We start from the raw sequence: 27,214 nt of genomic DNA, 5'->3' as shown, positions 1-27,214 counted from the left end.
ACCAGAACAAAACTGATCAAAAGCCATAAAGTTATTATTACTTGCACACAATATATAGAGAAAATGGTTTGTATACAGAATCAGGCTCCAGCCCTGCATTGTGATTTGTGCAGGTAGACCACTGTACCTCTGTGGAGTGCTACTGAAGTCAACAGGACTGCACTTGTGTGGATCATAATGAAGGATCATGGCCCTAGCATTAAAAACACTAAGCCAGTTGGTTTCTCACAAAGTACTCATATGAGAGCTAGAGTATTACAATTATTCCATGAAGTTTACATAGTGGCTGTGCTATGAAGTGTACTATTACTTACATCAGGGGTTCTCAAACTGAGGGTCGTAAGGTTATTACGTGAGAGGGTCATGAGGTCAGCCTCCATCCACAAACCCCACTTTTCCTCCAAAATTTATAATAGAGTTAAATATAAAAATGTGTTTTTAATGTATAAGGATGATCACACAGAGGCTTGCTGTATGAAAGGGGTCACCAATGCAAAAGTTTGAGAACCACTGACCGGGGTGAAAGTAACTGACATGACTTACCAGTACTGCCAGAGTCCTGAGGGGGCATGGCCTCATCTGGAAGAGGCGGGGCCTCTCAAGATTTAAAGGCCCTGGGGCACCGGCTGTGGCTGGGAGCCCCAGGCCCTTTAAATCAACCCGGGGCTCCCAGCTGCAGGTGTCTGGGAGCCCCCGGGGCAAATTAAAGGCCCTGGGGCTTCGGCCACCGCAGAGTTCCGTGTCCTTTAAATCCCAGCCCTAGCCTGGCTGCCGGAGCTGCGGGGGGGATTGAAAGGGCTCAGAGCTCCCCGCCGCTGCAGGAGCTCTGAGCCCTTTAAATTTCAGCTGCCGAGCTGTGGGCGGGATTGTAAGGACTCTGGGCTCCCCCCAGCAGCAGGGAGCTCTGAGCCCTTTAAATCCCAGCCCCAGCCCAGGCACCGGAGCTGCGGGAAGGATTTAAAGGGCTTGGAGCTTGCAGTGGGGAGCCCAAAGCCCTTTAAATCCCTGCCACAGAAGCCGGTGCAGTCCGGCACGGCGTACTGGCTCTTGCCGGTATGCCATTCCGGACCGTACCAGCTTACTTTCACCTCTGCCACTGACTTACATAATACACTGCTTTTCAAGTTAAAAAAAGTTAGGGGTGATAGAATACATCGCCTCTTGTGCTTAATGGACTTCTGCTCCAATGCCATGTGAAGACCAAAAAAACCACTCGCACTGTCACACAATTAATTTTTAACTCAGATCTAAAATAGCCAGTACAGTGCATACCCATTACTTTATTGATGAATGATAAATAAGGAATACTACAAAAGACAAACAAAAAAAACACACCGTACCTCCTCTATTTCCATTTTCTTCATCCTGTCAAACAAAAACAACACACAATTAAAATGTAAAATTTACCAAATGGAAGAAAACACATACCGACAGGGTTTTCAAAAATGGGTGCCTCGTTAGGCTTGTAAACCCATACTTAGGCACCTAGATAAGCGGTCTGATGTTCATGGGAGAGACTGGATGTTTAGTAATTTTTAAAATTAGGCATTAATTACTGAAAATCTTGGCAAGGTGTATACACCTCTACCCTGATATAACGCTGTCCTCGGGAGCCAAAAAATCTTACCGCATTATAGGTGAAACCGTGTTATATCGAACTTGCTTTGATCCACTGGAGTGTACAGCCCGTCCCTCAGAGCGCTGTTTTACCACGTTATATCCGAATTTGTGTTATATCGAGGTAAAAGTGTATTTAAACAAACAAATCTCATCTTACTTTCTTGATATGTCACACTGCAGAAGTCACATGGCATTATTTGAGTCAAGAAAATATAAACTGCAAAGCTGTACAGCGTATGTGCAATTAATCTAAAATTGAAGGGAGAGGTTCCACATTTTTTGTCTAATGACTCATAAAATTGGTTCACTTTATAAGTCTGAAGTATTTTCTAACTGCAAATCCTGCAAACTCCTCCTGAAATCTAAACATCAAGCTTTGTCTGTCTGTAATATAAGTTTCTACACTTAGAATAGCTTAGGTGACAAATCTGTTGACGATGATGCTCCTTCTCTGATAGTTGCACTGACTTTTCAATATTAACAACTAAAAACTGAGTTGTGTCAGTGCAGTATGCAGCTATAACTTGAAAATACTCAGGAAGGAGAAGCTGAATAAGCAGTTGCCTTTTTTACATAGCCAATTTTCTGTCCAGAACTCGTTATAACGTCAATATGGAGATTCAGTAGGAACTCCAGAGTTAAGGTCAATCTCCTATTCCATATTAAGGCTGATTTTATCTGCTCCCTGACTTCAAAATTCTACCAACTTGGAAACTGACATAGCCTTACAAAGTAGAACCCTTTCTGGAAAATTTAAGACAAAAAGACATTAAGAAATATATGGGGTCTCTTCCCAGCCACCCAAAAATAAAAAACAATAAAAATAAAAAAAAAATCCAACCCCTTCAATTTTATTTTATTTTTTTTAAAGAAAGCAGCTTGGTCTAGGAATTTACTTGGCTTGGCTGACATGGCCTCATTCAGAATGAGGTGAACTAGTGAAGGCAAAGCTAAGGCAAAGCTAGAAGTTATTTAGTAATCTTACCTGTGTTATCTGTTTAAGTGAAGCCCTAGTTCCAAATTTCCAGGCTGTTTCCATTGAAACCACAAAAAATCTACATCTTTCTCCTATTAATTTTGGTTTTCCTGTAATGACAGCTTTTCATCCCAGCCTTTATTCCAGGTTAATGATTTTTTTTTTTTTGCCTAAAAGTTTATAATATGTGGTACAATATAGACCCGGAAAAGGTCCCTCTAGCTATAACACGTTTCATTGTGATACAGCAATTCAGTATAATCTGCATCACAATACATTGTCATTACAGCACAGAAGTTACCAATGAGTTTGCTGAAGCTTTAAAAACCTCAACACAAAAAATTAACTTTAAAAAGGATTGAGCTAGTAAGGATCACATGTCTCTCTATAAAAAGCAGATATACTGTACTATAACAATTGTATCAATCAGGTTAATTTTGAGAATAGCCAGTTGTATACCATTGCATTTTTGTACAATACTGACTGTTGAGTACTTCAGTAAACACACTGTCCCAGAGAACAACTAGTGTTAAGAGTCATTATTACCGCACTTGCTTCCTGTAACAGTTCAACATGTTTTGAACAATGATCACCCAACAAGATTGCAGCATACAATTACATAAATGGCAAACATCTGTATTTATCTAGTTTCTACCCAATTCATTGAAGAACAATAACAAAATGTTTTAGACTTTAAATATTTGGATTCTCATTTTCCAAGGATATAAAAAGATATAAAACTATAAAATCATGAGAGGGACCAGTTTAATATATGATATAGTAAACAATACTGGTAGATTTCCAGTTCTTCACAAATTGATACCAATTTTACTATTGGTAATCTGTCATCTGGCATGCACAGCTCAGTCATAAAACAGATACAAAAGAGTAATATTAAATGGATTTTGTATGATATCAAGGCAAAGATCTCAATCCTTAAAAAAATGTTTTTACATGGAGCGCTTGATAATGCAAATGCTTCTGAATTTTAAAAGCATTTTTACATTCACCTCACATACATGCTGCAAAATTTTAGCATGTACTGTTTCAGTTGTATTACATCACTCATAATACAAACATGCAGAAAGTACACCACTTGTAAAAGATGGTTACTCACCTTTGTAACTGTTGTTCTTCGAGATGTGTTGCTCATATCCATTCCAGTTAGGTGTGCGCGCGCGCCGCGTGCACGTTCGTCGGAAGTTTTTACCCTAGCAACACTCGGTGGGTCGGCTGGGTGCCCCCTGGAGTGGCACTGCTATGGCGCCGGATATATACCCCAGCCGACCTAACTGCCCCTCAGTTCCTTCTTGCCAGTTAATTTGACAGTGGAAAAGGAAGGTGGGTTTGGAATGGATATGAGCAACACATCTCGAAGAACAACAGTTACAAAGGTAAGTAACCATCTTTTCTTCTTCGAGTGCTTGCTCATATCCATTCCAGTTAGGTGATTATGTAGGCGGTGGGGTCGGAGTGAGATGTGGCAGAATGCAAAACTGCTGAGCCAAAGGCTGCATCATCTCTTGACTGTTGAACCAGAGCATAACGCGAAGGAAAGGTGTGGACCGAGGACCAGGTAGCTGCGCGACATCTCCTGGATAGGTACACGAGCCAGGAAGGCAGCAGATGAAGCCCAAGCCCTGGTAGAACGCACGGTGATGTGGCTTGGGGAAATATGGGTCAAATAACAACAAGTGTGGATGCACGCCGTCACCCAAGATGAGATCCCCTGAGAGGAAAGAGATAGGCCTCTCATTTGGTCTGTTACTGCGACAAAGGTTTGGGGCGTTTACAAAATGGTTTTGTCCGCTCAATACAAAATGCAAGCACTCTACGGATGTCAAGGGAGTGCAACTGTTGCTCCCGTGGCGTTGAATGTGGCTTCAGGAAGATGACCGGGGGAAAGATGTCCTGGCCAAGATGAAAGGCTGAAATCACCCTATGGAGGAAAGCCAGGTGTGGTTGCAACCGCACCCCATCCCCGTGGAACATAGCGTACGGCGGATCCACCGTAAGAGCCCTAAGCTCGGAGACTCGTCAGGCCGATGTAATAGCTACGAGGAAAGCTGTCTCCCAAGACAGGTATAGCAGTGAGCCGGCTGCTAATGGCTCGAATGGGGGAGACCGAAGTCTGGTTAAAACCAGATTGAGGTCCGAGGTCAGGGCTGGGCGGCGTACTTGAGGGTATAAGGGCTCCAAGCCCTTGAGGAACCTCGAAACCATAGGGTGTGAGAACACAGAATGACCACCTTCGCCTGGGTGGAAGGTAGAGATGGCTGCCAAGTGTACCCTCAGTGATGATACTGCAAGGCCCTGCTGTTTGAGAGACCAGAGGTAGTCCAAAATAGAGGGGATCGAGACCTCAGTGGGAGAAGATTAAGCGTTTCGCACCAGCAGGAGAAACGTTTCCACTCGGCCAGGTACGTTGACCGGGTGGCAGGCCTCCTGCTACCCAGGGGAACCTGTTGTATTGATTCAGAGCAACGTAACTCTGACTGGATTAGCCACGCAGCAGCCACGCCGTGAGGTGAAGAGCCTGCAGGGCCGGGTGAAGCCTGCTATGGTCCTGAGTTATGAGGACTGGGTGGAGTGGCAGGGCAATTGGGTTGGCTATCGACAGGTCGAGCAACATGGTGTACCAGTGCTGCCTGGCCATGCTGGAGCGATCATAATGATATGCACTCTGCCCCTGCAGAGTTTCAGCAGGAGCTTGTGAACCAGCAGGAACGGTGGGAAGGCATAGAGGAGCTGGCTCTTCCACGGCATCAGGAGAGTGTCCGAGATCGATCCCGGGGGTGGAGACCTTGGAAGGAGCAGAACATCTAGCATTTCCTGTTCTCACAAGAAGCGAACAGGTCTATGGGGGGAAATTTCCACTTCTGGAAAACAGAATGCATAACATCGGGGTGGATTGACCACTCGTGAAACAGGAAAGATCTGCTAAATCGATCCGCCAAGGTGTTCCGAACGCCTGGGAGAATGGACGCTACCAGATCTATCGAGGGGGCTATGCAAAGTCCCAGAGTTGGACAGCCTCCTGACAAAGGGGGGAGGACCGTGTCCCTCTCTGTTAGCCGAGGTGAGCACCCTAGCCAAGAGATGATGTGTCCGTCATCAGGGACATTGAGGGCTGGGGCGGATGGAACGGCATCCCTGCACACACCAGGGAGGGAGTGAGCCACCATTCTAGGGAGCCTAGGGTGCTCGAGGGAATGGTGACTATCGTGTCCATCAGGTCCCTGCCCAGGCGGTATACCGAGTTGAGCCAAACTTGGAGAGGATGGAGACAGAGCCTGGCGTGTTTGGTTACAAACGTGCAGGCAGCCATGTGACCCAGGAGACCGACAAGTGCGAGCCAAGGTCATTGGGAAATTTAGTAGACCTTGGATGATTGTTGCCATTGCCTGAAACCGCCGCTCTCGGAGGCCCCTCAGATGAGCAAATTGTCCAGATATGGAAAAACGTGTATCCGACGTCGGCAGAGGTAGGCAGCGACTATGGTCATACACTTTGTCAATATTCTTGGGACTGTAGAAAGGCCAAACGCAGGACCGTAAACTGGAAGTACTGATGGTTGGCTACCAAGCGTAGGTATCGCCTGTGCGGAGGAAATATGGAGATGTGAAAGAACGCGTCCTTCATATCAAGGACGGCATACCCGTCTCCGGGATCCAAGGACGGGATAATGGTCCCCAGGGATAGCATGCGGAACTTCAACTTTATCATAAACTGGTTGAGCCTTCGCAGGTCTAGGATAGGGCTGAGGCCACCCTTCGACTTGGGGATTAGGAAATAACGGGAGTAAAACCCCTTGCCCCTTTCGTCCATCGGTACCTCCTCTATAGCGAGGAGCGTCTGCACCTCTTGTAAGAGGAATTGCTCGTGAGCGGAGTCCTTGAAGAGGGACAAGTTTGGCCCTCGGGCGCACCTTCAAACGTTTGTCTTTAGTCCCGGTGATGGTTTCGAGGGACCGTGATTTTGGCCCCCTTGGGGTCCTGATGGTCGTCTGCGACCACCTCGTCCGCGCCGCCTGCCAAAGTCCTGTCTTTGTCTAGGCACAGACTATGGGCGGTGAGGCTGGGGACGGAAAGGCCTGCGTTGGGTTACCGGCATATGCATGCCGAGAGAGCGCATTATGAGCCTGTTGTACTTCAGGCTTTGCAGCCTGAGGTCAGCCTTTTCTGCAAAGAGGCCTTTACCATCAAATGGTAAGTCCTGAATGGTATACTGCACCTCCGGTGGGAGGCTTGAAACCTGAAGCCATGAGATGCGCCTCATGGCAACACTCGAGGCCAGAGTCCTGGCTGCTGAGTCTGCTGCATCCAACGCGGCCTGGAGGGAAGTTCTGACCACCTTTTTCCCTTCCTCCAAGAGGGCAGCGAACTCTTGGTGGGAGTCTTGAGGGAGAAGCTTTGTAAACTTATAACACCTGGACGGAAGTGGCTAAGCAGGGCTTGTTGATTTGCCACCCGGAGCTGTAAGGCCCCTGCCGAGTACACCTTGTGGAAGAGTAGGTCCATTCGCCTAGCTTCCTTAGAGTTTGGGGCTGGCGCCTGCTGGCCATGGCGTTCCCTCTCATTAATGGACTGGACGACTAATGAGCAAGGAGGAGGATGGACATACAAGTACTTGTACCCTTTAGAGGGCACCATATATTTATGCTCGACTCCCCTGGCTGCAGGAGGGATAGAGGCTGGGGGCTGCCATATAGTACCGGCATTCGCCTGGATGGTTCGAATAAACGGTAGGGCCGCTCTAGTAGGAGCATCCGCCGATAGAACGTCCACTACCAGGTCCTCTACCTCCAGGACCTCCTCCACCTGGAGGTTCACCTTGAGTGCTACCCTCCTTAGGAGGTCCTGATGGGCTCTCAGGTCGATTGGAGGAGGGCCCGAGGAGGATGTTCGTGCCACCATCTCATCTGGAGAGGCTGGTGGGTGAACTGGGGATTCATCCGTATCAGTCTGAGGGGGTTGGCTAACCGTCGTCTCCGGCACTCGGTGATCTGATGAGACAGAGCGGGATGGAACTACTGGTATGCTTGGGCCTGGTGGTACGCCCAGGGTGTCCACAAAGACCACTGATAGGGTCCGTGGTCCTGGACCTGGGTCTCTAGGAAGACTCTGGTTGACACATCAGAATCGTGGTCCTGAGCCTAAGAGCGGTCCGTGTGGGACGACACTGATGCGTGTCTGGATAGCCATGGGAGGTGCTGAAAAGCCCTGGGAAGAGTCTCTGTCTCCATCGGGCCTTGCCCTACTAGGCACCGGGGACCTGTACCAGGAGGCATACCGGTACCGGGAACAAGGTCAGGACCTGCGACCGGAGCGTGTGCCAGAGGTTGACCGAGATCTCGAGGCTTGACGTCGGGAGTGGCTACAGGAGTCACTGTTCCTGGAGCGGTGTCAGGAGCTGGAGCGGTGCCGAGAGTAGTGTGCTGGAAAACGGGATACTGATCGGTGCCGCGAGTGCAACCGCTACCGAGGAGCAGAACGGTACCAGGACTGCGAGCGGCATCGGGAGCAGGAGCACCGACGGGACCTGGAGTGTCTGCAGGACCATGATTGTGAACGGTGCCGCTCTGCTGTGCTGACAGAGGATAGTCTTATCAAGGAAGGCTTGCCAATAGACTGTATTGCCCGCACCGGCGGTGCCAGGGGTTGAGGCAGCGTCAACTCTGTCATGGCAATCAGATCCCTCGCCGTTGAAAATGTCTCCAGGGTGGAGGGAACAGTAAGCTCAACCACGGCGCGTGCCGAGGAGCTGTCAGGCACCGGACTCGACGGCCCTCGTGGGACCCGAATCGACGGTGCCGACGTCATCGGTGTCTCAGCAGATGTCTGTGCCGGGCGATCCAACTTAGACGAGCTCTCTGGCTGCGGGGCAGGTGGCACGGAAGCAGCATGAGTCAGTAAGCTCAACCATGGCGCATGCCGGGGAGCTGTCAGGCACCGGACTCGACGGTGCCGACGTTGTCGGTGCCTCGGCAGGTATCTGTGCCAGGCGATCCGTCTTAGACGAGCTCTCTGGCTGCGGGTCAGCTGGCATGGAAGCAGCAGGAGTCTTAGGCTCTCTCGTCCTCGGGGACAGGGAGTGGTGCCGAATCGATTTCGGTGTCGGCCGGTGCCGAGAGGCCTTTGCAGTACCGGCACGGTCCGGTACCGAGGAGGCGCTTCTTCCCGCCGACTGACCAGTGCTCAGAGCCGAAGGCGGAGGGGTAAGAGCCACCTCCATGAGGAGCTGCTTAACCTTTTTCAATCTCGGCTTAAAAGCCTTGCAAATGTGACACTTATCTGTCCGGTGAGATTCCCCAAGGCACTTAAGGCAGGAGTCGTGTGGATCTCCCATCAGCATCGGCTTATGATAGGCCGAGCACGGTTTGAAACCCGGTGAACTGGGCATGGGCCCCAGCACCGGATGCAGGGAAGAGGCTTGAACAATAAAGATTAACTATAACTTTGAACTAAAGACACAATCAAATAACTAGAGAACTTTGAGTAGCTAGGGAGGTGGAGGTCAGTGAAACCGCACTGCACTGTTCCAACACGGGTGGTAAGAAGGAACTGAGGGGCGGTTGGGTCGGCTGGTGTATATATCCGGCGCCATGACGGCGCCACTCCAGGGGGCGCCCAGCCGACCCAAGTGTTGCTAGGGTAAAAATCTTCCAACGAACATGCACGCAGCGCGCGCGCACCTAACTGCAATGGATATGAGCAAGCACTTGAAGAAAATTAAGCTTCTGTTGCTACTTGGCACTAGTAACAATGACACAGATAATGTTCATTATACCCTCCTCTGCTTCATCACACTGCCCTTTACAATGATGCCAGCCTTGCCTGCCCATTTGTCAGCTTCTTACATCTTCTCACACTGCCCCTTAGCACATAGAAAGCCCTTGATGAACTGATCCATAAGGCTATCACACACTTCAACATCCTTCCTCAAGACCAGCCATTGTCACGATGCAAATAAGAAATCAGCCAATAAATAAAGGCTAGTTGGACAGTTGATGCCCAATCTCTCCAACAATATATTATGGAAAGAGAAGTAAATAAAATCATGTGGGGGATTGATCCCTCTCCCACTTGTTTTACAGGTCACCTGCCTTCTCAGATAAAAAGCTCTTTTGGGAAAGGACGATGACTTTACGTGTATTTGTACAGCATTAATAAAATAGGACCCTGATGCTGACTGGGGCCTCTAGTATAAAATGACAATACTACTTTATAAATACTACTGATCCATTACTGTTCACATTCAAATATTGCAACATTACATTTCAATAAAATGAAATGAAAATAGAGACAGTGTAGTGAATTGTAGTTAATAAATGTGGCTGTTTATGACTGTCCTGGTAACAACAGTAGCCAAGATTGCTTCACCACCACCACCACCACCACCACCACATTTTCAGCTGATTAGAAAGCTGTAACAGATCTTTGTGGGTGCAGACCTTTGCCAAAGTGACCCATGCATTCATCACTTTTTCACTAAATTATCACACGGTCTTCTTGGAGATACACTTCTCATTTATTGAAACCCAAACTAATTTAGTTGCCAGCTTATTTCATGTGTTCCACAGTCTGCAAGGGTTCACATTTGGTTTGCATATTTTTCGCCATTTATTGGCTATATGTTAGGAAAAAGAGACTTTGTCACAGTTATTACTAAGCAGTGCTGGTTTTTTATACTGTAACTAAGAGACACTCTACTTGGTTGGCATTGACTATCAGCTTAATGCAGTGTTTCCCAACCTTGGACCCATGATGCCCAGGAGGTGCCTCCGTCAGCTTATGCTCCTACCTTTTCAAGCCTTGGGGGAGGAGTCACGATTTTTTCTTCTTAAATCCAGAGTTTGAGACTCAAAAAGTTTTAGAAACACTGCCTTAATCTAACCATAGCCCTCTGTGTTCTCTGGCAAGCCCAACCCATATCCTCTGCCTAGTTTCCCCAATTCTGTTAAGACTTCACTTCAGTTTCTTCAGCGGTCAGATGTTTGAATTTGGTGCCCTGCAACTGCTGGATCGCAGCAGAGTGGGTCTAAACAAAATGAGTTTATCTGACTTGATGATAAACACGCAGCACACATTAGTAGCTGCACTACTTAGGAAGTGCCTAACTCCCCAGATCTATTACCAATAGAAAATGTCACAATGTCACCCTGCCTTTCAGTTCTCCTTAATGCACAACTTAGTTTTCCTCAACAGTTTATGTAAGCAGCTACTACAGAGTTGGCCAATTGTATCAGGACCTGCTGACTTGTTGAAAGGTTCGGAGATATCAGGACATGTCTAACTGCTTTGAGTTCTAGCAAGTCAATGTGAAACCCCTCCTCTCCCAGGAAACAGCAACTCCTAGAAGGGAAGTGGGTGCTCACCAGTTCAGGCTGCCACTGGTAATAATGGAAAGTTTGAGGAGCACCTACAGAAGGGAATAATTTAGGGAACTGGATCAGTGTAGGTACCAGGTCAGTGAAGTCTTTATTGCCAAGGGAACCCTAGTTTGCTTTCAGCACTCCTCCAAGGGTCTGAAGAAGGAATAAGGAACTGACAGGATTTAACAGAAACACAGCAGGGAAACAGATTGTGACAAGACATGCAGCCCCTAGTACCTCTCTATTTGCAGGTCAGGTGGGATCAAAAATTTCCACTTCCAGCTTTTCAGTCTTTTCTGTGGATATTCATGTTTCTGCCTCCTTCCTGTCTATGACTTCACTTAAAAGGATCAGCCTCTGGGACTGGGATTGTGAGCTCCTATGCAGGCTTAACACAAGTCCCAGGGTTTTGAACATGACCTGAGGTGATCTGGATACTGCTTGTTACTCCTATTTATATTACAATGGCATCTAAGAGCTGCACTCATGGACCAGAACCCCATTGTGACAGACACAGTACAAACAGAACAAAGAAATGGGGCCTGAATGGTCTTTTGGAGGGACTGGGCTTGAATGATGCAGTTACCTAGGTATGGGATCATAAAGAAGCCTGCCAGCGGGGGGTGCAGCTCAAATTACTACCTTGATCTCAGTGAAGATTTAGGCAGGGGATGTTGATAAGCTGGACTGCCAGAGAGATATTTTGGAAGTGAAAGTGACCCTTAAGAACCTTATAACTCTCTAGTGGGGTAGGGAGACACAGATGTCTATGAGAAGTTTTGGGTCTCCAGAAAAGACAAGATGTATGTGATTTTAAAGACTTATTCCTCTTCCTTCTGCCATTTCAACAAAACCAGAATAGAAGAGGAAACCATGATATTGGCTCCTACTCTGAGTCCTGAGTCATGTCATTTAGGCTGTTGACTGCCACAAGTCAGCACGAGAGATTTTTTCCAAGACCAATTTGTGGAGTTTGTCTGACTGAACTTCAGTCAACAACTGAATGGCCACCATGAATGAAGAGGATGAGCAGGCAGCCATAAGTATGTAAGTACCCCCTAATCCCATAATTTCCTATTTAAAGCAAGAGTCATAATGGAATGGAGAAACCATTTCCATCATTTCAGAGACAGAAAGGGATTAAGGAAGATGAGCGCCCAACAGCCCCTTTGCAGAAACATAGGGATCCTAGCATCTCAACTCAGGCCTCAAACTCCACTGAAATAATATTTATAGTCTGAGATGTGAGGTGCCAGAATGGCTATTCCACTGGGAACACTCTCCTTTGACTCTCCGAAAAGTTGTCAGAAGTGAAGGCAGAAAATGAAAACATACAACTAGAGTGGGACAGATCTACTTTTACCCACTTCCCCTTCCTCTGGATGTCCCTGGAAGCATATGTTTAAGAACCCACAGAGAACCCAAAGAGCCTCTGGAGAAGACTTAGGGGGTGGGGGAGCTGGATAAGGAGAGAGAAGTGACTGACTGAGGTTTCTTGTTGAAGCCTACAAGAAATGGTCTCTGTCAGGAGGAAGCAACAAGGCTGCATAAACGTTGTTCAGCACAGCCAAAACTTCCTCACTCGCTTCTACCTCTGCTTCAAACTGGAATCCATCCAGAGAAATCTCTTGGCTGACCCCCTGCTGATCATTCTGAGCTGCAGAACAGGGAAACATGTTAATCACCTGATTCCTGCTAGCTAGCAATTTCTGCTGCTGGCTGGCTTCAACAAGTCTGTCAGTGGAAGGGCTCAGGCACACAACACAGACTGCTAAAGTGAGTTGGAGCCAGAGTGGCAAAGCTCTCCTGCCTAGTTTCTTCTACTCTATAAGGAGTCTAGTAGCCACCCAAAGGTATGTCTACACTACGGGATTATTCTGATTTTACATAAACAGGTTTTATAAAACAGATTGTATAAAGTCGAGTGCACATGGCCACACTAAGCACATTAATTCGGCAGTGTCCATCCATGGTCTGAGGCTAGCGTCGATTTCTGGAGCGTTGCACTGTGGGTTGCTATTCCATAGCTATCCCATAGTTCCCACAGTCTCCCCCGCCCGTTGGAATTCTGGGTTGAGATCCCAGTGCCTGATGGGGCAAAAATCATTGTCGCGGGTGGCTCTGGGTAAATGTCGTCACTCATTCCTTCCTCCGGAAAAGCAACAGCAGACAATCATTTCGCGTCCTTTTTCCCTGGATTGCCCTGGCAGACGCCATAGCACGGCAACCATGGAGACCATTCAGCAATTTTTTTTTTTTTTTTTTTTTTTTTTTTAACTGTTACCATATGCGTACTGGATGCCGCTAACAGAGGCGATACTGCAGTGCTACACAGAAGCATTCATTTGCCTTTGCATGACAACAGAGACGGTTATCAGTCGTTCTGTACCGTCTGCTGCGCCATTTGAGATGACAGTTATCTGTCGTTTTGTACCATCTGCTGCTGTCATGGGTGCCCCTGGCTGAGGTTGGCCAGGGGCGCAAAGACAAAAATGAGAATGACTCCCCGAGTCAATCCCTCTTTTATGGTATCTAAAAATAGAGTCAGTCCTGCCTAGAATATGGGGCAAGTGTACTAGAGAACCAGTGTATCAGAGAACCAGAGAGCACAGCTGTTCTGGGTCAGATCCCGCAGAAATGATGAGCTGCATGCCATTCATGGGAGGAGCCCCTGCAACAACCCCACCCGTTGCTTCCCTCCTCCCTCAACCTTCCTGGGCTACCGTGGCAGTGTCCCCCCATTTGTGTGATGAAGTAATAAAGAATGCAGGAATAAGAAACACTGACTTGTTAGTGAGATAAAATGAGGGGGAGGCAGCCTCCAACTGCTATTAGTCCAGGCAGGACATTAAGCCATGTGGGGAGAGGAGCCCAGCATCCCGCTGCTATGATAGTCCAGGCAGTACAGAATCTTTTCTTTACACATGAAAGGGAGGGGGCTGATGGAGCTCAGCCCCCAGTTGCTACGATGAGGACGGTTACCAGCCGTTCTGTACCATCTACTGGGAATGACCAGGAGTCATTCCTATTTTTACCCAGGCGCCCCCGGCCGGCCTCACCTGAGGTCAGCCAGGAACACTCAGCAGACAGCAAGCATATTGTACCGTCTGCCACTGGGGAGGGAAGAGGAGCAGATACTGTCTTTACTGTCACAGCATCGCGTCTACCAGCAGCATTCAGTAGACATAGGGTGACATTGAAAAGAGGAGAGAAATGATTTTTTTCCCTTTTCTTTCACGGGGGGGGGAGGGGGTAAATTGACAAGCTATACCCTGAACCACCCCGGACAATGTGTTTGACCCTACAGGCATTGGGAGCTCAGCCAAGAATGCAAATACTTTTCGGAGACTGCGGGGACTGTGGGATAGCTGGAGTCCTCAGTTCCCCCTCCCTCCCTTCATGAGCGTCCATTTGATTCTTTGGCTTTCCATTACGCTTGTCACGCAGCACTGTGCTGAGTCCCTGCTGTGGCCTCTGTCTATCATAGCCTGGAGATTTTTTCAAATGCTTTGTCATTTCGTCTTCTGTAACAGAGCTCTGATAGAACAGATTTTTCTCCCCATATAGCGATCAGATCCAGTATCTCCCATACGGTCCATGCTGGAGCTCTTTTTGGATTTGGGACTGCATCGCCACCCGTGCTGATCAGAGCTCTACGTTGGGCAAACAGAAAATGAAATTCAAAAGTTCGCGGGGCTTTTCCTGTCTACCTGGCCAGTGTATCCGAGTTCAGATTGCTGTCCAGAGCGGTTACAGTGGTGCACTGCGGGATACCGCCCGGAGGCCAATACCATCGATTTGCGGCCACAATAACCCTAATCCGATATGGTAATACCGATTTTAGCGCTACTCCTCTCGTTGGGGAGGAGTACAGAAACCAATTTAAAGAACCTTTTATATCAATATAAAGGGCCTCATTGTGTGGCTGGGTACAGCGTTAAATCGGTTTAAACGCGTAGTGTAGACCAGGGGCACGCTGATACAAAAGAAAGCTTCAGCTACCTTTGTGAAGGGAGGCAGGAAACAACTGGAGAATAGAGCCAAACAGAGAACTGGGAGCCAAAACTTTTTTGTTCTTGACTGGCTACTTGTCTGAAGACAGAACCAGAAGGAACATCCAAAGGTTGCATGCACTATGTGAAACCATATCCTTGGAATATTATTCATAAAATAATATTTTGGTAAAGTAATACTAACTAGATCACCAAAACTGTCTCACTGTTTCCTATCAACATAAACCACGCTCTTTTTTACCCATTGAATACAAATGAACACTTAGAATATAGACAGTAATTCAGACTCAGACTTCAAGGTCAGAAGGGACAATTATGATCATCTAGTCTGACCTCCTGCACAACGCAGACCACAGAGTCTCACCCACCCACTGCTGTATCAAACCCCTAACCTATGTCTGAGTTACTTAAGTCCTCAAATCATGGTTTGAAGACATCAAGGTGCAGAGAATCCTCCAGCAAGTGAACCGTGCCCCATGCTACAGAGGAAGGTGAAAAACCTCCAGGGCCTCCTTCCAATCTTCCCTGGAGGAAAATGCCTTCCCGACCCCAAATATGGGGATCAGTTAAACCCTGAGCATGTGGACAAAAATCACCAGCCAGCATCCAGGAAAGAGTTCTCTGTAGTAACTCAGATCCCACCCCATCTAACATCCCATCACAGACCATTGGGGCATATTTACCCGTTCATAATCAAAGATCAATTAATTGCCAAAATTAAGCTATCCCATTATACTATCCCCTCCATAAACTTATCAAGCTTAGTCTTGAAGCCAGATATGTCTTTTGCCCCCACTACTTCCCTTGGAAGGCTGTTCCAGAACTTCACTCCTCTGATGGTTAGAAACCTTCGTCTAATTTCAAGTCTAAACTTCCTAATAGACAGTTTATATCCATTTGTTCTTGTGTCAACACTGGTACTAAGCTTAAATAATCTCTCCCTCCCTGATATTTATCCTTCTGATAGCTTTATAAAGAGCAATTATATCTCCCTTCAGCCTTCTTTTGGTTAGGCTAAACAAGCCAAGCGCTTTCAAACTCCTTTCGTAAGACAGGTTTTCCATTCCTCAGATCATCCTAGTAGCCCTTCTCTGTATCTGTTCCAGTTTGAATTCATCCTTCTTAAACATGGGAGACCAGAACTGCACACAGTATTCCAGATGGGGTCTCACCAGTGCCTTGTATAATGGTACTAACACCTCCTTATCTTTACTGGAAGTACCTCGCCTGATGCATCCGAAGACCGCATTCGCTTTTTTAATGGCCATATCACATTGGCGGCTCAGTCATCCTGTGATCAACCAATACTCCAAGGTCCCTCTCCTCCTCTGTTACTTTCAACTGATGTGTTCTCAATTTATAACCAAAATTCTTATTAATCCCTAAATGCATGACCTTGCACTTTTCACTATTAAATTTCATCCTATTACTATTACTCCAGTTTACAAGGTCATTTGAGAGAGACCAACCTACTATGTAGAGATTTTCTTACTTCATAGTTGTTTTAAAGAAAGGAGGAAACTTATGAGCTTTGGTTTCTGTATACTGTAAAATTGACAGACTTCTTCCAGAATATGCAAATACATATCTTTTCTCTCTCCTGGCTAATTGGAAACTGAAAGCTCTAGCCCTTTTCAGTAGATAACAAATACAAGAATCATGAAAACTGTCTTTGCAGCACACATTAACTTCATATGTAAACAATGAAAGGTGGAGCAGATTTCCTATCTTGTATTGTTTTCTTCTTTTTCCAGGTTGTTCTCTAAATGTGACACTGTGATACAGACACTTGAGTAAAACTTTTTTTTAAATCTGGACAGATGTGTCAATAGTTTTAGGTCAAAAATTTGCCAAGCTTACCAGCAATACATTCAAGTTCTACAGTAACAAACTATTACTGCACTTATTCCTAGTTACCAAATAAAATGTTATTAAATCAGAAGCTTTTTAAAATAAAAGTTATCCTTTTCATATAATTATTTTCAGTTTCTTTCAAGTCAATTCAAAAATAAAGTCTCAGGCCCACACTGATGGGCTGTAGTATTTTGCAGGGGAAAGAATTAAAAACAGGAGGAAGACTGGTCTGTGATCTAAGCGAGAAGAGTAGTTCAACAATTTATCTAAGAAGTATACACTGAGAATAAAGCAGATCAAGAAGTTTGTACTCAAGACAGCAAATAAGCCTGACATTTATTATTATGCATGAAGGTATTTCACCTCAGTATAAGATTTACACTCATGGAAACAGGAAAGATTTCATTATCTTAAAAAGAGATGATTATTTTGATATGGATCATTTTTTCTAATTACTACACACTCCTAAGGAGTAAAAAAATCCATAAAGCATGATAATGCTGTTTCCGAAACATGGAGGTGTTTTGAAAAATATCCCTCATCATTAATTTCACTTACTTTAAAAGAAAAGTGAACAGCAGACTCGGGAGGGTAAACAATGAAGTGTCTTAAGGTAAAACCAAAGCCCTGAGACGTCCTCCTTAACACAACTGTTTTTGGACCAGGCCAAGAGAATGTTTCCTCTTCCTCCGATGGCGATACAACTTCACTCTGCTCATTTCCATCTTTATGTTTTGACACCTAAAATAAGATTAGAAAAAAGTACTATATTAAAAAATATAGAATTTGCAATTTTGTTTTTTCTCTTAAGAGAATCCTTCATCTTCAAGAAATAAAATGTACAAGACAAAATACACACACAGGATCATTATATCAAGCTGTAAGTTTGCCTAATATAGTAAGACTTGCTCCACCAAAGATTAAATCTCAGGTTATATTCTGAATATAGTTATTTTTAAATTGTAAGTGAAGCTGTATGTATCTCAGAAAGTCAACGTACAAAACAAAAACAAAAAATATACCAAGCACTAGAGTTTAATACTGTGTACTGCACTAATCCAGTGAGATCCACACAGATTGCAAATCTTGTCTGACTCAGTTTACTCATGTACAAACACTAAGCTTCTTCCTGGGTGTCTGCTAGGATTCCATTTCAGATATTTACACAGCACAAACACATACATACTGTACATAGACTATGCTGTCCTGGCCTGTAATTACATAAGAATGGCCTAACTGGGTCAGCCCAATGGTATCCTATCATCTGAGAGTGGCCAGTGCTAGATGCTACAGAGGCAATGAACTGAATAGGGCAATTTATTGAGTGATCCATCCCATTATCCAGTCCCAGCTTCTAGCAATCATAGGCTTAGGGAAACCCAAAGTATGCAGCTGTCCCCCTGACCATCTTGGCTAATAGTCACTGAGGGACCTAACCTCCATGAACTTATCTAATTCTTTTTTTTAAAACAACCTATATTTGCGACCTTCACAATGTCCCATGGCAATGAGTTCCACGGGTTGGCTGTGCATTGTGTGAAGTATTTCTTTTTATTTGTTTTAAAACTACTGCCTATTAATTTCATTGGGTGACCACTGGTTATTTGGTTATGTAAAGGAGTAAATAATACTTCCCTATTCACTCACTCCACATCATTTGTGATTTTATAGATCCCTAATACCTAAGTTGACTAGTCCAAGTCTTTTTAAATCTCTCATTGTATGTAAGTTGTTCCATACCCCAAATCATTTTTGATGCCCTTCTCTGTACATTTCCCAATTCTAATATATCTTTTTTGAGATGGAGTGACTAGAACTGCATGCCGTATTCAAGGTGTGATGTACCAAGGATTTATATAGCAGCAGCATATTTTTGGTCTTATTAACTATCCCCTTCCTAATAATTCCTAACACTGTTAGCTTTGTGCACTTCCACTATACATTGGGCATGTTTTCTGAGAACCATCTGCAATGACTCCAAGATCTCTTCCTTGAGTGGTAACAGCTAATTTAGACCCCACTATTCAGGGCTGGCGCCTCCATTTAGGCGACCGCCGGCACTAAGATTTAGGGGGGGTGGCATTTTGCCGCCCGCGGCAGCAATTCGGCAGTGGGGGGTCCTTCTGCGCTCTGGGTAGTCATCGGCAATTCTGTGGCGCATCCTTCACTCACTCCGGGACCCACCACTGAAGTGCCCCGAAGACCGGGAGCGCGGAAGGACCCCCCCACCCCTGCCGCAGAATTGCCGCCAATGACCGGGATCGCGGAAGGACCCCTGCCTAGGGCGCCAAAAACCCTGGCGCCGCTCCTGCCACTATTTTGTGTGTGTTTTTGGGATTCCAACATGCATTACTGTGCATTTATCAATAATGAATTTCAACTGCCATTTTGTTCCTCAGTCACCCAATTTTGTGAGATCTGTGTCACTTTTCACAGTCAGCTTTGGGCTTAACTATGTAATTGTATATTGTCTGCCAACTTTGCCACCTCACTGATGCCTTTTTTCCAGATAATTTATGAATATGTTGAACAGCAGTGGCTCCAGTACAGATCCTTGGGGAACCCCGCTATTAACCCCTGTGAAAGCTAGCCATTTATTTCTACCTTTTCTCTCCCATCTTTTAATCAGTTACTGATTCATGAGAGGACCTACCCTCTTATCCCATGACTACTTGCTTTGCTTAAAAACCTTTGATGAGGGACCGTGTCAAAGGCTTTCTGAAAGTCCAAGTGCAATACATCCACTGGATCACCCTTTGCCCATATGCTTGTTGATCCCCTCAAAGATTGAGGCGCCATTATTTCCATTTACAAAAGCCATGTTAACTCTTCCCCAACATATTGTGTGCATCTTTCTGTCTGATAATTCTGTTCTTTACTATACAGTGTGCTCAGAACTGGTATTCTGAGAGCAGCAGCTGCTGAACCAGATCGATTTTTATTTTTTAACCTCTTTACTTCCCTCCAACAATCACCTTCCATCTAACAAAACTGACAAATGTAGTAAAGGCCCATCCATAACTGGTTCACGAGTTAAGTGTTCTGTCCTTGAAAAGGAACTATACAAGGTTAGACAAAAAACAAATCCAACTTCTACTTTACACAACATTTAGAGCAATGTGACAATGGAAATGAGAAAGGCATTTCATTTGTTAGACTTCTTGACATAGAGGTTTAATCCTTTGCTATTCGAGAAAATACTGACTCAACTTTTGTTTTCGAGTTCATTCCTAGAGTGACTCACCCCCCAGATGTTTCAGTATGCCAATGTCACCCAAAATTATACAAGTAGCAAAGTCAAATTCCATCTTGTTACACTCTATTCCTTCAAGCATAAACAAAAGCATGTATTTAAAAATAACCCAAGTATTTATGTAGACTTCATAAAACTAGCACAAATTATAAAAAGTTTAAATAAATCATCTCTTATCCTTTCATCCAGCTGCATATTCAGGCACTGTGATTTTCCAAGCCAATGCCACTTAATGCTTATTTGCCTCAAAGCTAAAGTCAAAATAGGTTTAAAAAAAAAAAAAAAAAAAAAAAAAGGGTGTGTGAGAGAAAACCTATGAGGCCCTCCAAATCGGATCCAGTGTTCTGTATCTGCTTTGGGTATAAGTAAGAAAGAAAAGAAGGAAGAAGGAAAGAAAGTTACCTACCTTTTGTAAGTATTGTTCTTCAAGATCTGTTGCCCATGTCCATTCCATTCTAGGTGTCCGCATGCGCACATGTGCAGTAGGAGATTTTTGCCTTAGGGGTATCCGTAGAATTAGCAGTGGTGCCCCCTTGAGTGCCACACTCATGCGCCGGTATATCAGGCACTGCCGACCCTACGCCCTCTCAGTTCTTTCTTGCCTGCAACACTGACAGAGGGGCAGGAGGGCGAGTAATGGAATGGACATGAGCATCACATCTCAAAGAACAAGTTACGAAAGGTGGGTAACTTTTTTCTTCAAGTGCTTGCTCATGTCAATTCCATTCTAGGTGACTCACAAGCAGTTTTCATGGAGGTGGGCTCGGAGTTCACGGTCATGCAGCTTGTAATACTGCTCTACCAAAGCCAGCATTGTCTCGGGCCTGCTGGGTAAGTGCGTAATTTAATAAAATTTAATAATAATAATGCAATGTAAATGTGTGAACAGAATCTGGTGGCTGCTCTATGGATCTCTTGGATGGGCATTCGAGCCAAGAAGGTTGGTGATGATCCTTGCACTCTAGTCAAGTGCACTTTGACTATCACCAGTGAAGTCACACCCACCTGCTCATAACAGTATTGGATGCAGGCTGAGAGCCAAGATGAGATCCTCTGAGCAGACACTGGGCTACCTTGCATCCTGTCAGCCTCCGCAACAAGCAGTTGCGCTGCCTTACAGAAAGGCCGTGTCCTGTCAATACAGAAGGCCAGCGCCCTCTGGACATCCAGGGCACGCAATCTGCGTGCCTCTTCAGAATCATGAGGCTTTGGAAAGAAGACCGGTAAGAAAATATCTTGGCCAGTACGAAACTGAGATATGACCTTGGCCAGGGACACTGGGTGCGGCCACAACCAGACCTTGTCCTTGTAGAACATCATATAGGGTGATTCTAACGTAAGTGCCCTGATCTCAGACATACTGTGAGTGGATGTAAATCGCCACCAGGAAAATAACCTTCCAGGAGAGAAGGAGCCTCGATAGCACAAGATTTAAATCCCAAGGAGAGGCAGGATCCCAGACATGGGGGTAAAGATGATCCAGACCTTTCAAGAACTAGGCCACCATGTTGTGATTGAAAACTGACCTGCCATACAACAGAAGGTGGAAAGCCGAAATAGCAACCAGGTGGACCCTGACTGATGACAGGGACAAGGCCTGAAGGTTGAGGTGCAGAAGATAGTCCAGGATCACTTGCAATGAGGCCTGCTCAGCCCTGACACACCAATCCAAGGCCCAGCACATGAATCTTTCCCACTTTGGCTGGTAGGTCACTCTGGTGGAGGGGTTTCTGCTACCCAGCAAGACCTGTTTCTTCTGCATTTAGCCACACAGCAGCCACGCTGTCAAATTCAATGCTTCCAGGCTCGGGTATAGGAGACTGACTTGGTTATGGGCCAACAGACCCTGCCAGAGAGGGAGTCGCAGTAGCAGAACTACCAAATGGTCCAGCAGCATGCCAATCCACTGCAGGCGAGGCCACTCAGGGGCTATCAGGATAACCCTCGCCCTGTCCTGTTTGATCTTCTCAAGGATTCTGTGGATCAATGGCACGGGCAGAAAGGCGTACATCAGGGCTCCTGACCACGGAAGCAGGAAAGCATCCGACAGGGAAACTCCTGTCCATTCACCGGAGCAAACAGAACATGTGGCATTCCTGTTCTGGCAGGGCATGAACAAGTCCACCTGGGGAGTTCCCCACTTTCAGAAGATCATACTGGCCCCCTCCGGATGGCTCGACCACTTGTGGCGAGACGATTGCTGAGGCAATCTGCTAACACATTCTTGGTCCCAGGTAGGCGCGCAGCTATCACATGAATGGCACACCACACACAGAAGTCCCAAAGGCGGAGAGCTTCTTGGCAAAGGGCTGACAACCTGGCTCCGCCATTTCTGTTAATATAATACATCACTGTGTTATTGTCCATGAGGTCCTGCACCACCTTACCCCTCAGGTGGGGCAAGAAAGCCTGGCCTGCCAGATGAACCACTCTGAGCTCCCTGACGATGTGGAGAGCCAGATCGTCCCGCAACTATCAACCCCAGGTGCTTACATCGCCCAGGTCCAGTGCTTCTTCCACCGCTTCCCAGCCCAGGCCCGAAGTGTCGTAGACCAGTGTCACCGACAGGGACGGGATCACAAAGGGGACTCCCACCAACACCGACCCGGTGTCCGACCACCAATCCAGGGATGACAAGATGTTATCTGGCACCCTGATCACTCATTCTAGATCGTGTTTGTTGAGGGTGTAAACCAATGCCAGTCATGCTTGCAGAGGCCAGAAGTGGAGCCTGATATGTCTGACCACGTATGGCCCAGCAACTGCAGGCAGGTTAAAGTCATAGCTAGCAAGTGGTTCTTTACAAGGGAGATCAGGTTTGATATAGCCTGAAAAAAAAAAAAACACACACCTCTGGGAGGAAGGTTCTGGCTAGCATGGAGTCGAGAACCGCCCCTATGAACTCTATGCATTCAACTGGCCTTATGATGGATTTTTCTCTCGTTTAGCAACAGACGTAGGTGATGGCAAGTGGAACGTAACAGATTGAGGCTCCTCCTCACTTGGTCCCAAGACCTGTCCTTGATGAGCCAGTTGTCGAGATGTGGGAAGACCTGGACCCCTTGATGTCAGAGGTAAGTGACCACTGGTGCCATACATTTTGTAAAAACCCTTGGAGCCAATGAGTGGCCAAAGGGGTGTGCCATAAATTGGAAATGGCATTCACCCGCTATAAAACGGAGGAAATGTCTCTGATGTTGAAATATGGAGACACGGAAATAGGCATCCTTCAAGTTGAGGGTGGCGTATCAGTCTCCCAGACCCAGGGAGACCATGCAAAACTTCAACTTTTTGAGAGACTTGTTGAGACATCACCCAGCAAGACCTGTTTCTTCTGGTACAGGATGGGTCTGAGGCCTCCTTTTGCTTTTGGGATTAGGAAGTAGTGGGAATAGAACCCCTTTCCCTTCATGTACCGAGGGACCTCCTCCACTGTTCCCAGGCGCAGGAGGTTCTCAACCTCTTGAAAAAGAAATTGTTCATGAGAAGGAGCTGGTCATGAGAGGGACAGGAAGGAGGAGTGGGAGGGGCGGCCGAAAACTGCATGGTGTAACTTTGAGATACTATGTCCGGCACCCAACAGTCTGAGGTGACTTGGGACCAGGTCCAATGGAAAGGATGAAGACAGGTGAGGAAAGACCAGGGTGGATCTGGGGAGGTGACTGGGAAAGTGTCGCTCTCGGCCACACCCTCAAAAAGAGCGCTTCTGGCCCCCAGGATGTTTTGCCAGGGTGGACTGCGGGGCTAAGGGGGAGGAGGAAAAAGGGCAACGCCAGCTGAAACTAGCGTCTGTTCCTCCTCCTTGCAGATCCCGGACAAGACTGCCAAGGCCTAGCCAGCAGGGGTGGCTGGAACTGCTCTCTCATAGGCTGTATGCAGGCCCAGCAAATGAAGGGTGACCTTGGTGTCCTTTAAGCCCATGCACCCTCGCATCCATCTGGTCAGAAAAGCGACCGCTCCCATTGAATGGGAGGTTCTGGATCGAGGTCTGCATTTCTTGGGAGAGATCTGTGGTCTGGAGCCAGGAACTGCACCTCATTACCACTGCTAACGCAACCACCCTGGCTGCCAAGTCTGCCGCATTCCATGTCATCTGGAGGGATCACCTGGCAGCTGCAGAGCCCTCCAGCAGGGTGCCAAATTCCTGGGCTAAACTCTGAACTTATGGAGGAAGTCCCGTCAGTTGTGGTTTGCCACATGGAACAGCAAACTGGATGACGAACAAATTTTTCTTCCAAACAGATCCAATCGTTTGGCCTCTATTTGGGGGATTTGAGCTGGTATGCCACTGTTTGTCTCTTTCATTAGTCACAAAGACCACTAGCGAGCCCAGGGGAGGGTGGGTGTAGAGGTATTCAAATCCCTTGGCTAGGACAAAGTATTTGTATCCCTTGGCCTTTTTTGAGGAGGGAGGAATGGAGGAAGGAGTTTGCCAGAGACCCTTGGTAATCTTAAGGACACTGTCATGCATTGGTAGTGCAATACAGTTTAGGGTAGAAGCCAACAAGACATCAAACAAGGTGTCTGCTTGCTCAGCCATTTCCTCCACCTCCAGGCCTAAGTTCTCAACCACCCGATGCAGCAGGGCCTGGTGTTTTTTGAAATGGTCCGGCAGGCTGACACTCGAGGGTCCCACAACCGCCTCGTCTGGGGATGAAGATGATCGCACAGCTTGGGGAGGCTCCGGGGCATCTTTCCCCCACAGGGGAGGGAGGCTCAAGGGTGGACGAAATTCCCTCTGACTCTACCATTGAGTGTGCCTCATGTACTGAGCCCGGTTCCATCGATGCCGCCAGCTGTCACTACGAGGCGGCAGTCAATGAGCAATGTGAAGGGGGCATTGCCATAACCAATGTTTCCTATATGTGCCAATGAGAACACTGTGCTGGCCACTAGCCGTGCTACCAAGTCAGTGCCAAAGATGTTGCCATGGCCTCGGGTGTCCATTCACACCAGTACAGTCTTGGTGAAGGACTGAACTGGGCTTCCATGCTGGAGGAATCCCCTTCTGGTGGCCACAGTGGGACTGTGAACGGCTGGGTTTGTTTGCTGACCATCACGGTTGAAGATCGGTGCCCAGAGCCTGATCGATGCTGGGCGGGAGGGGGACCAGAGACACGACAGGGAGCACTTCCACAAGGCAGGCGAATGGGACCTGCTCTGAGATGACAACCAGCCAGAAGGTGAGCAGTGTTGGTAATGCGGAGACCAGCATCTTGCTCTGAGCGATCCGCAGCAGAGATAGAGTGCTTCTTCATCTCAGGGGATCGGCAGTGCTCCACTGCCCACAAGGGGTTTTAGGCACTGGCTTCCCCTCATGGGGAGCCTTTGCTGGTTCCTGAGGCACATGCTGGATTGGTGGTGAGGATAGAGGCCTGTGCTCTCTTGGCATAGGAAGCCTGTGAAGGCGTCAGTGTCATCAGGCTTTTTGGTCCCATGCCACTCCCAGGAGTTAGTGGTGGACCTTTCACAGGGTTAAAGATCCAACTGGGAGGTATGAGCGCACAGCTATGGAGTGGCTGGGCGGCCCAAAGGGGGGTCCCTTGCCAATGACCCATGGCCTGTTTTGCCCAGTGCCGGAGATCCATGCTTTTGGGTCTTCTTTTTGGGCACTGGCGGCGGGAAATGGTGCTAGGTGGAGCCCAAGGCCAGGGGCACACTGCGGCCAAGATACTTGGTGAATCCTAGAGGGCTGCACATAGGGTGGATGCAGGGCGGATTCCATGAGGAAAACCCATAGTCAAATATCCCGTTTCTTTTATGTGCAGGGCTGGAAGTTTTTACAAATTCAGCACTTGTCCCTAATGTGCAACTCCCCTAAGCACTTGAGGCAGCTTCTATAGGGGTCACGTATAGGCATAGGCCTATTGCAGTACGCGCAGAACTTAAAACACAGGAGACCAGGGCATGCCCCGCCAGAGACGAAGTCCCCGCTGGAAGCCTAGCTGGAAGCCTAGCCGCTAACTACTAACTACATTTAACACTAAATACAGTAACTCCTCACTTGAAGTCATCCTGGTTAACGTTGTTTCATTGCTGATCAATTCGAGAACATGCTCGTTTAAAGTTGTGCAATGCTCCCTTATAACTGTTTGGCACCCACCTGCTTTGCCCATTGCTTGTAGGAAGAGCAGCTCATTGGAGCGAGCTGGTGGGGGCTTGGAACCAGGATGGACCAAACCCCCTCTCCTCACAATCAGCTCCCCTAAGTTCCCTGTGTGGCAGCCACACAGCAGACTATCAATTGCCAGCAGTTCAGCTGTCCCTCCCCTCACTGCCATGTGCCGCTCCTGCCCTCTGTCTTGGCGCTGCTCCCAGGAGCCTCCTGCTTGTTGTGGGGGGGAGGGGGACACTAATGTCAGGGTGTCCCCCTCTCTCCTGCTCCCCGCTTACCCCATCTCCATGGGAGCTGGGGGAGAGAGAATGACAGGGCTCAGGATAGAGGGAGCATGCTGGCAGCAGCTGCTGCCTCAACTTGCTGATCTACTTAAAAAGGCAATTACTTGAGAGGGATCAGCATACTTAAAGGGGCAATGTGCATCTCACACACACGGTGAGTGTCTGTCTGCCGTGCTGCCTCCATTGGTGCTGCCTTGTAGAGTGTGAGGCTACATTAACATTCCTGGGAAATATCCCACCCTCTTACTTCACCACCTCAACCAAGCTTCACAATCATCATTGCTGTGTACAGTATTAAATTGTTTGTTTAAAAGTGAGAGAGAGAGAGAGAGAGAGAGAGAGAGAGAGAGAGTGTGTGAGTGTGTGTGTAAATAAAAAAATAGATAAAATAAGTCTTGTCCGGTGAAGAAGTTTCCCTGGAACCGACCCCCCCCACACACACACACACTTACATTAATTCTTATGGGGAAATTGGATTCATTTAACATCATTTCGCTTAAATTCGCATTTTTCAGGAACATAACTACAATGTTAAGCGAGAAGTTACTGTACTATACACAAACTACTTACAAGGCTCTAAGTCAGTAGACAAAAAAACACTAGCCCTTGCAATGCAAGGAAAGGTGCTCTGACTAACCACTATGGTTGATAAGAAGTAACTGAGAAGTTGTAGGGTCGGTGGTGCTGATATATCGGCGCATGAGCACGGCACTTGAGGGGGTGCC

At 47.0% G+C, this 27,214-nt stretch overlaps 1 protein-coding gene across 6 annotated transcripts in view; it reads right to left on the bottom strand.

Annotated features, from left to right (window-relative positions):
* Window positions 1-27,214, bottom strand: part of ARHGAP21 (Rho GTPase activating protein 21) — a 215,204-nt gene that overhangs the window by 108,907 nt on the left and 79,083 nt on the right. For 5 of the 6 annotated variants that reach the window (XM_030550346.1, XM_030550347.1, XM_030550349.1 and 2 more), the window contains 2 exons: window positions 17,396-17,578; window positions 1,341-1,365 (listed from right to left, as the gene is read on the bottom strand). In XM_030550346.1, coding sequence (XP_030406206.1) covers window positions 1,341-1,365; window positions 17,396-17,578 — 208 coding nt within the window. Of the gene's footprint in view, window positions 1-1,340; window positions 1,366-17,395; window positions 17,579-24,196; window positions 24,202-27,214 lie in introns of those variants that run through there. The other variant, XM_030550353.1, reaches the window with a different exon arrangement.

Source organism: Gopherus evgoodei, chromosome 2 (assembly GCF_007399415.2).
Source record: "Gopherus evgoodei ecotype Sinaloan lineage chromosome 2, rGopEvg1_v1.p, whole genome shotgun sequence".
Lineage (NCBI taxonomy): Eukaryota > Metazoa > Chordata > Testudines > Testudinidae > Gopherus > Gopherus evgoodei.
This window is presented reverse-complemented; position numbering and strand designations above follow the sequence as displayed.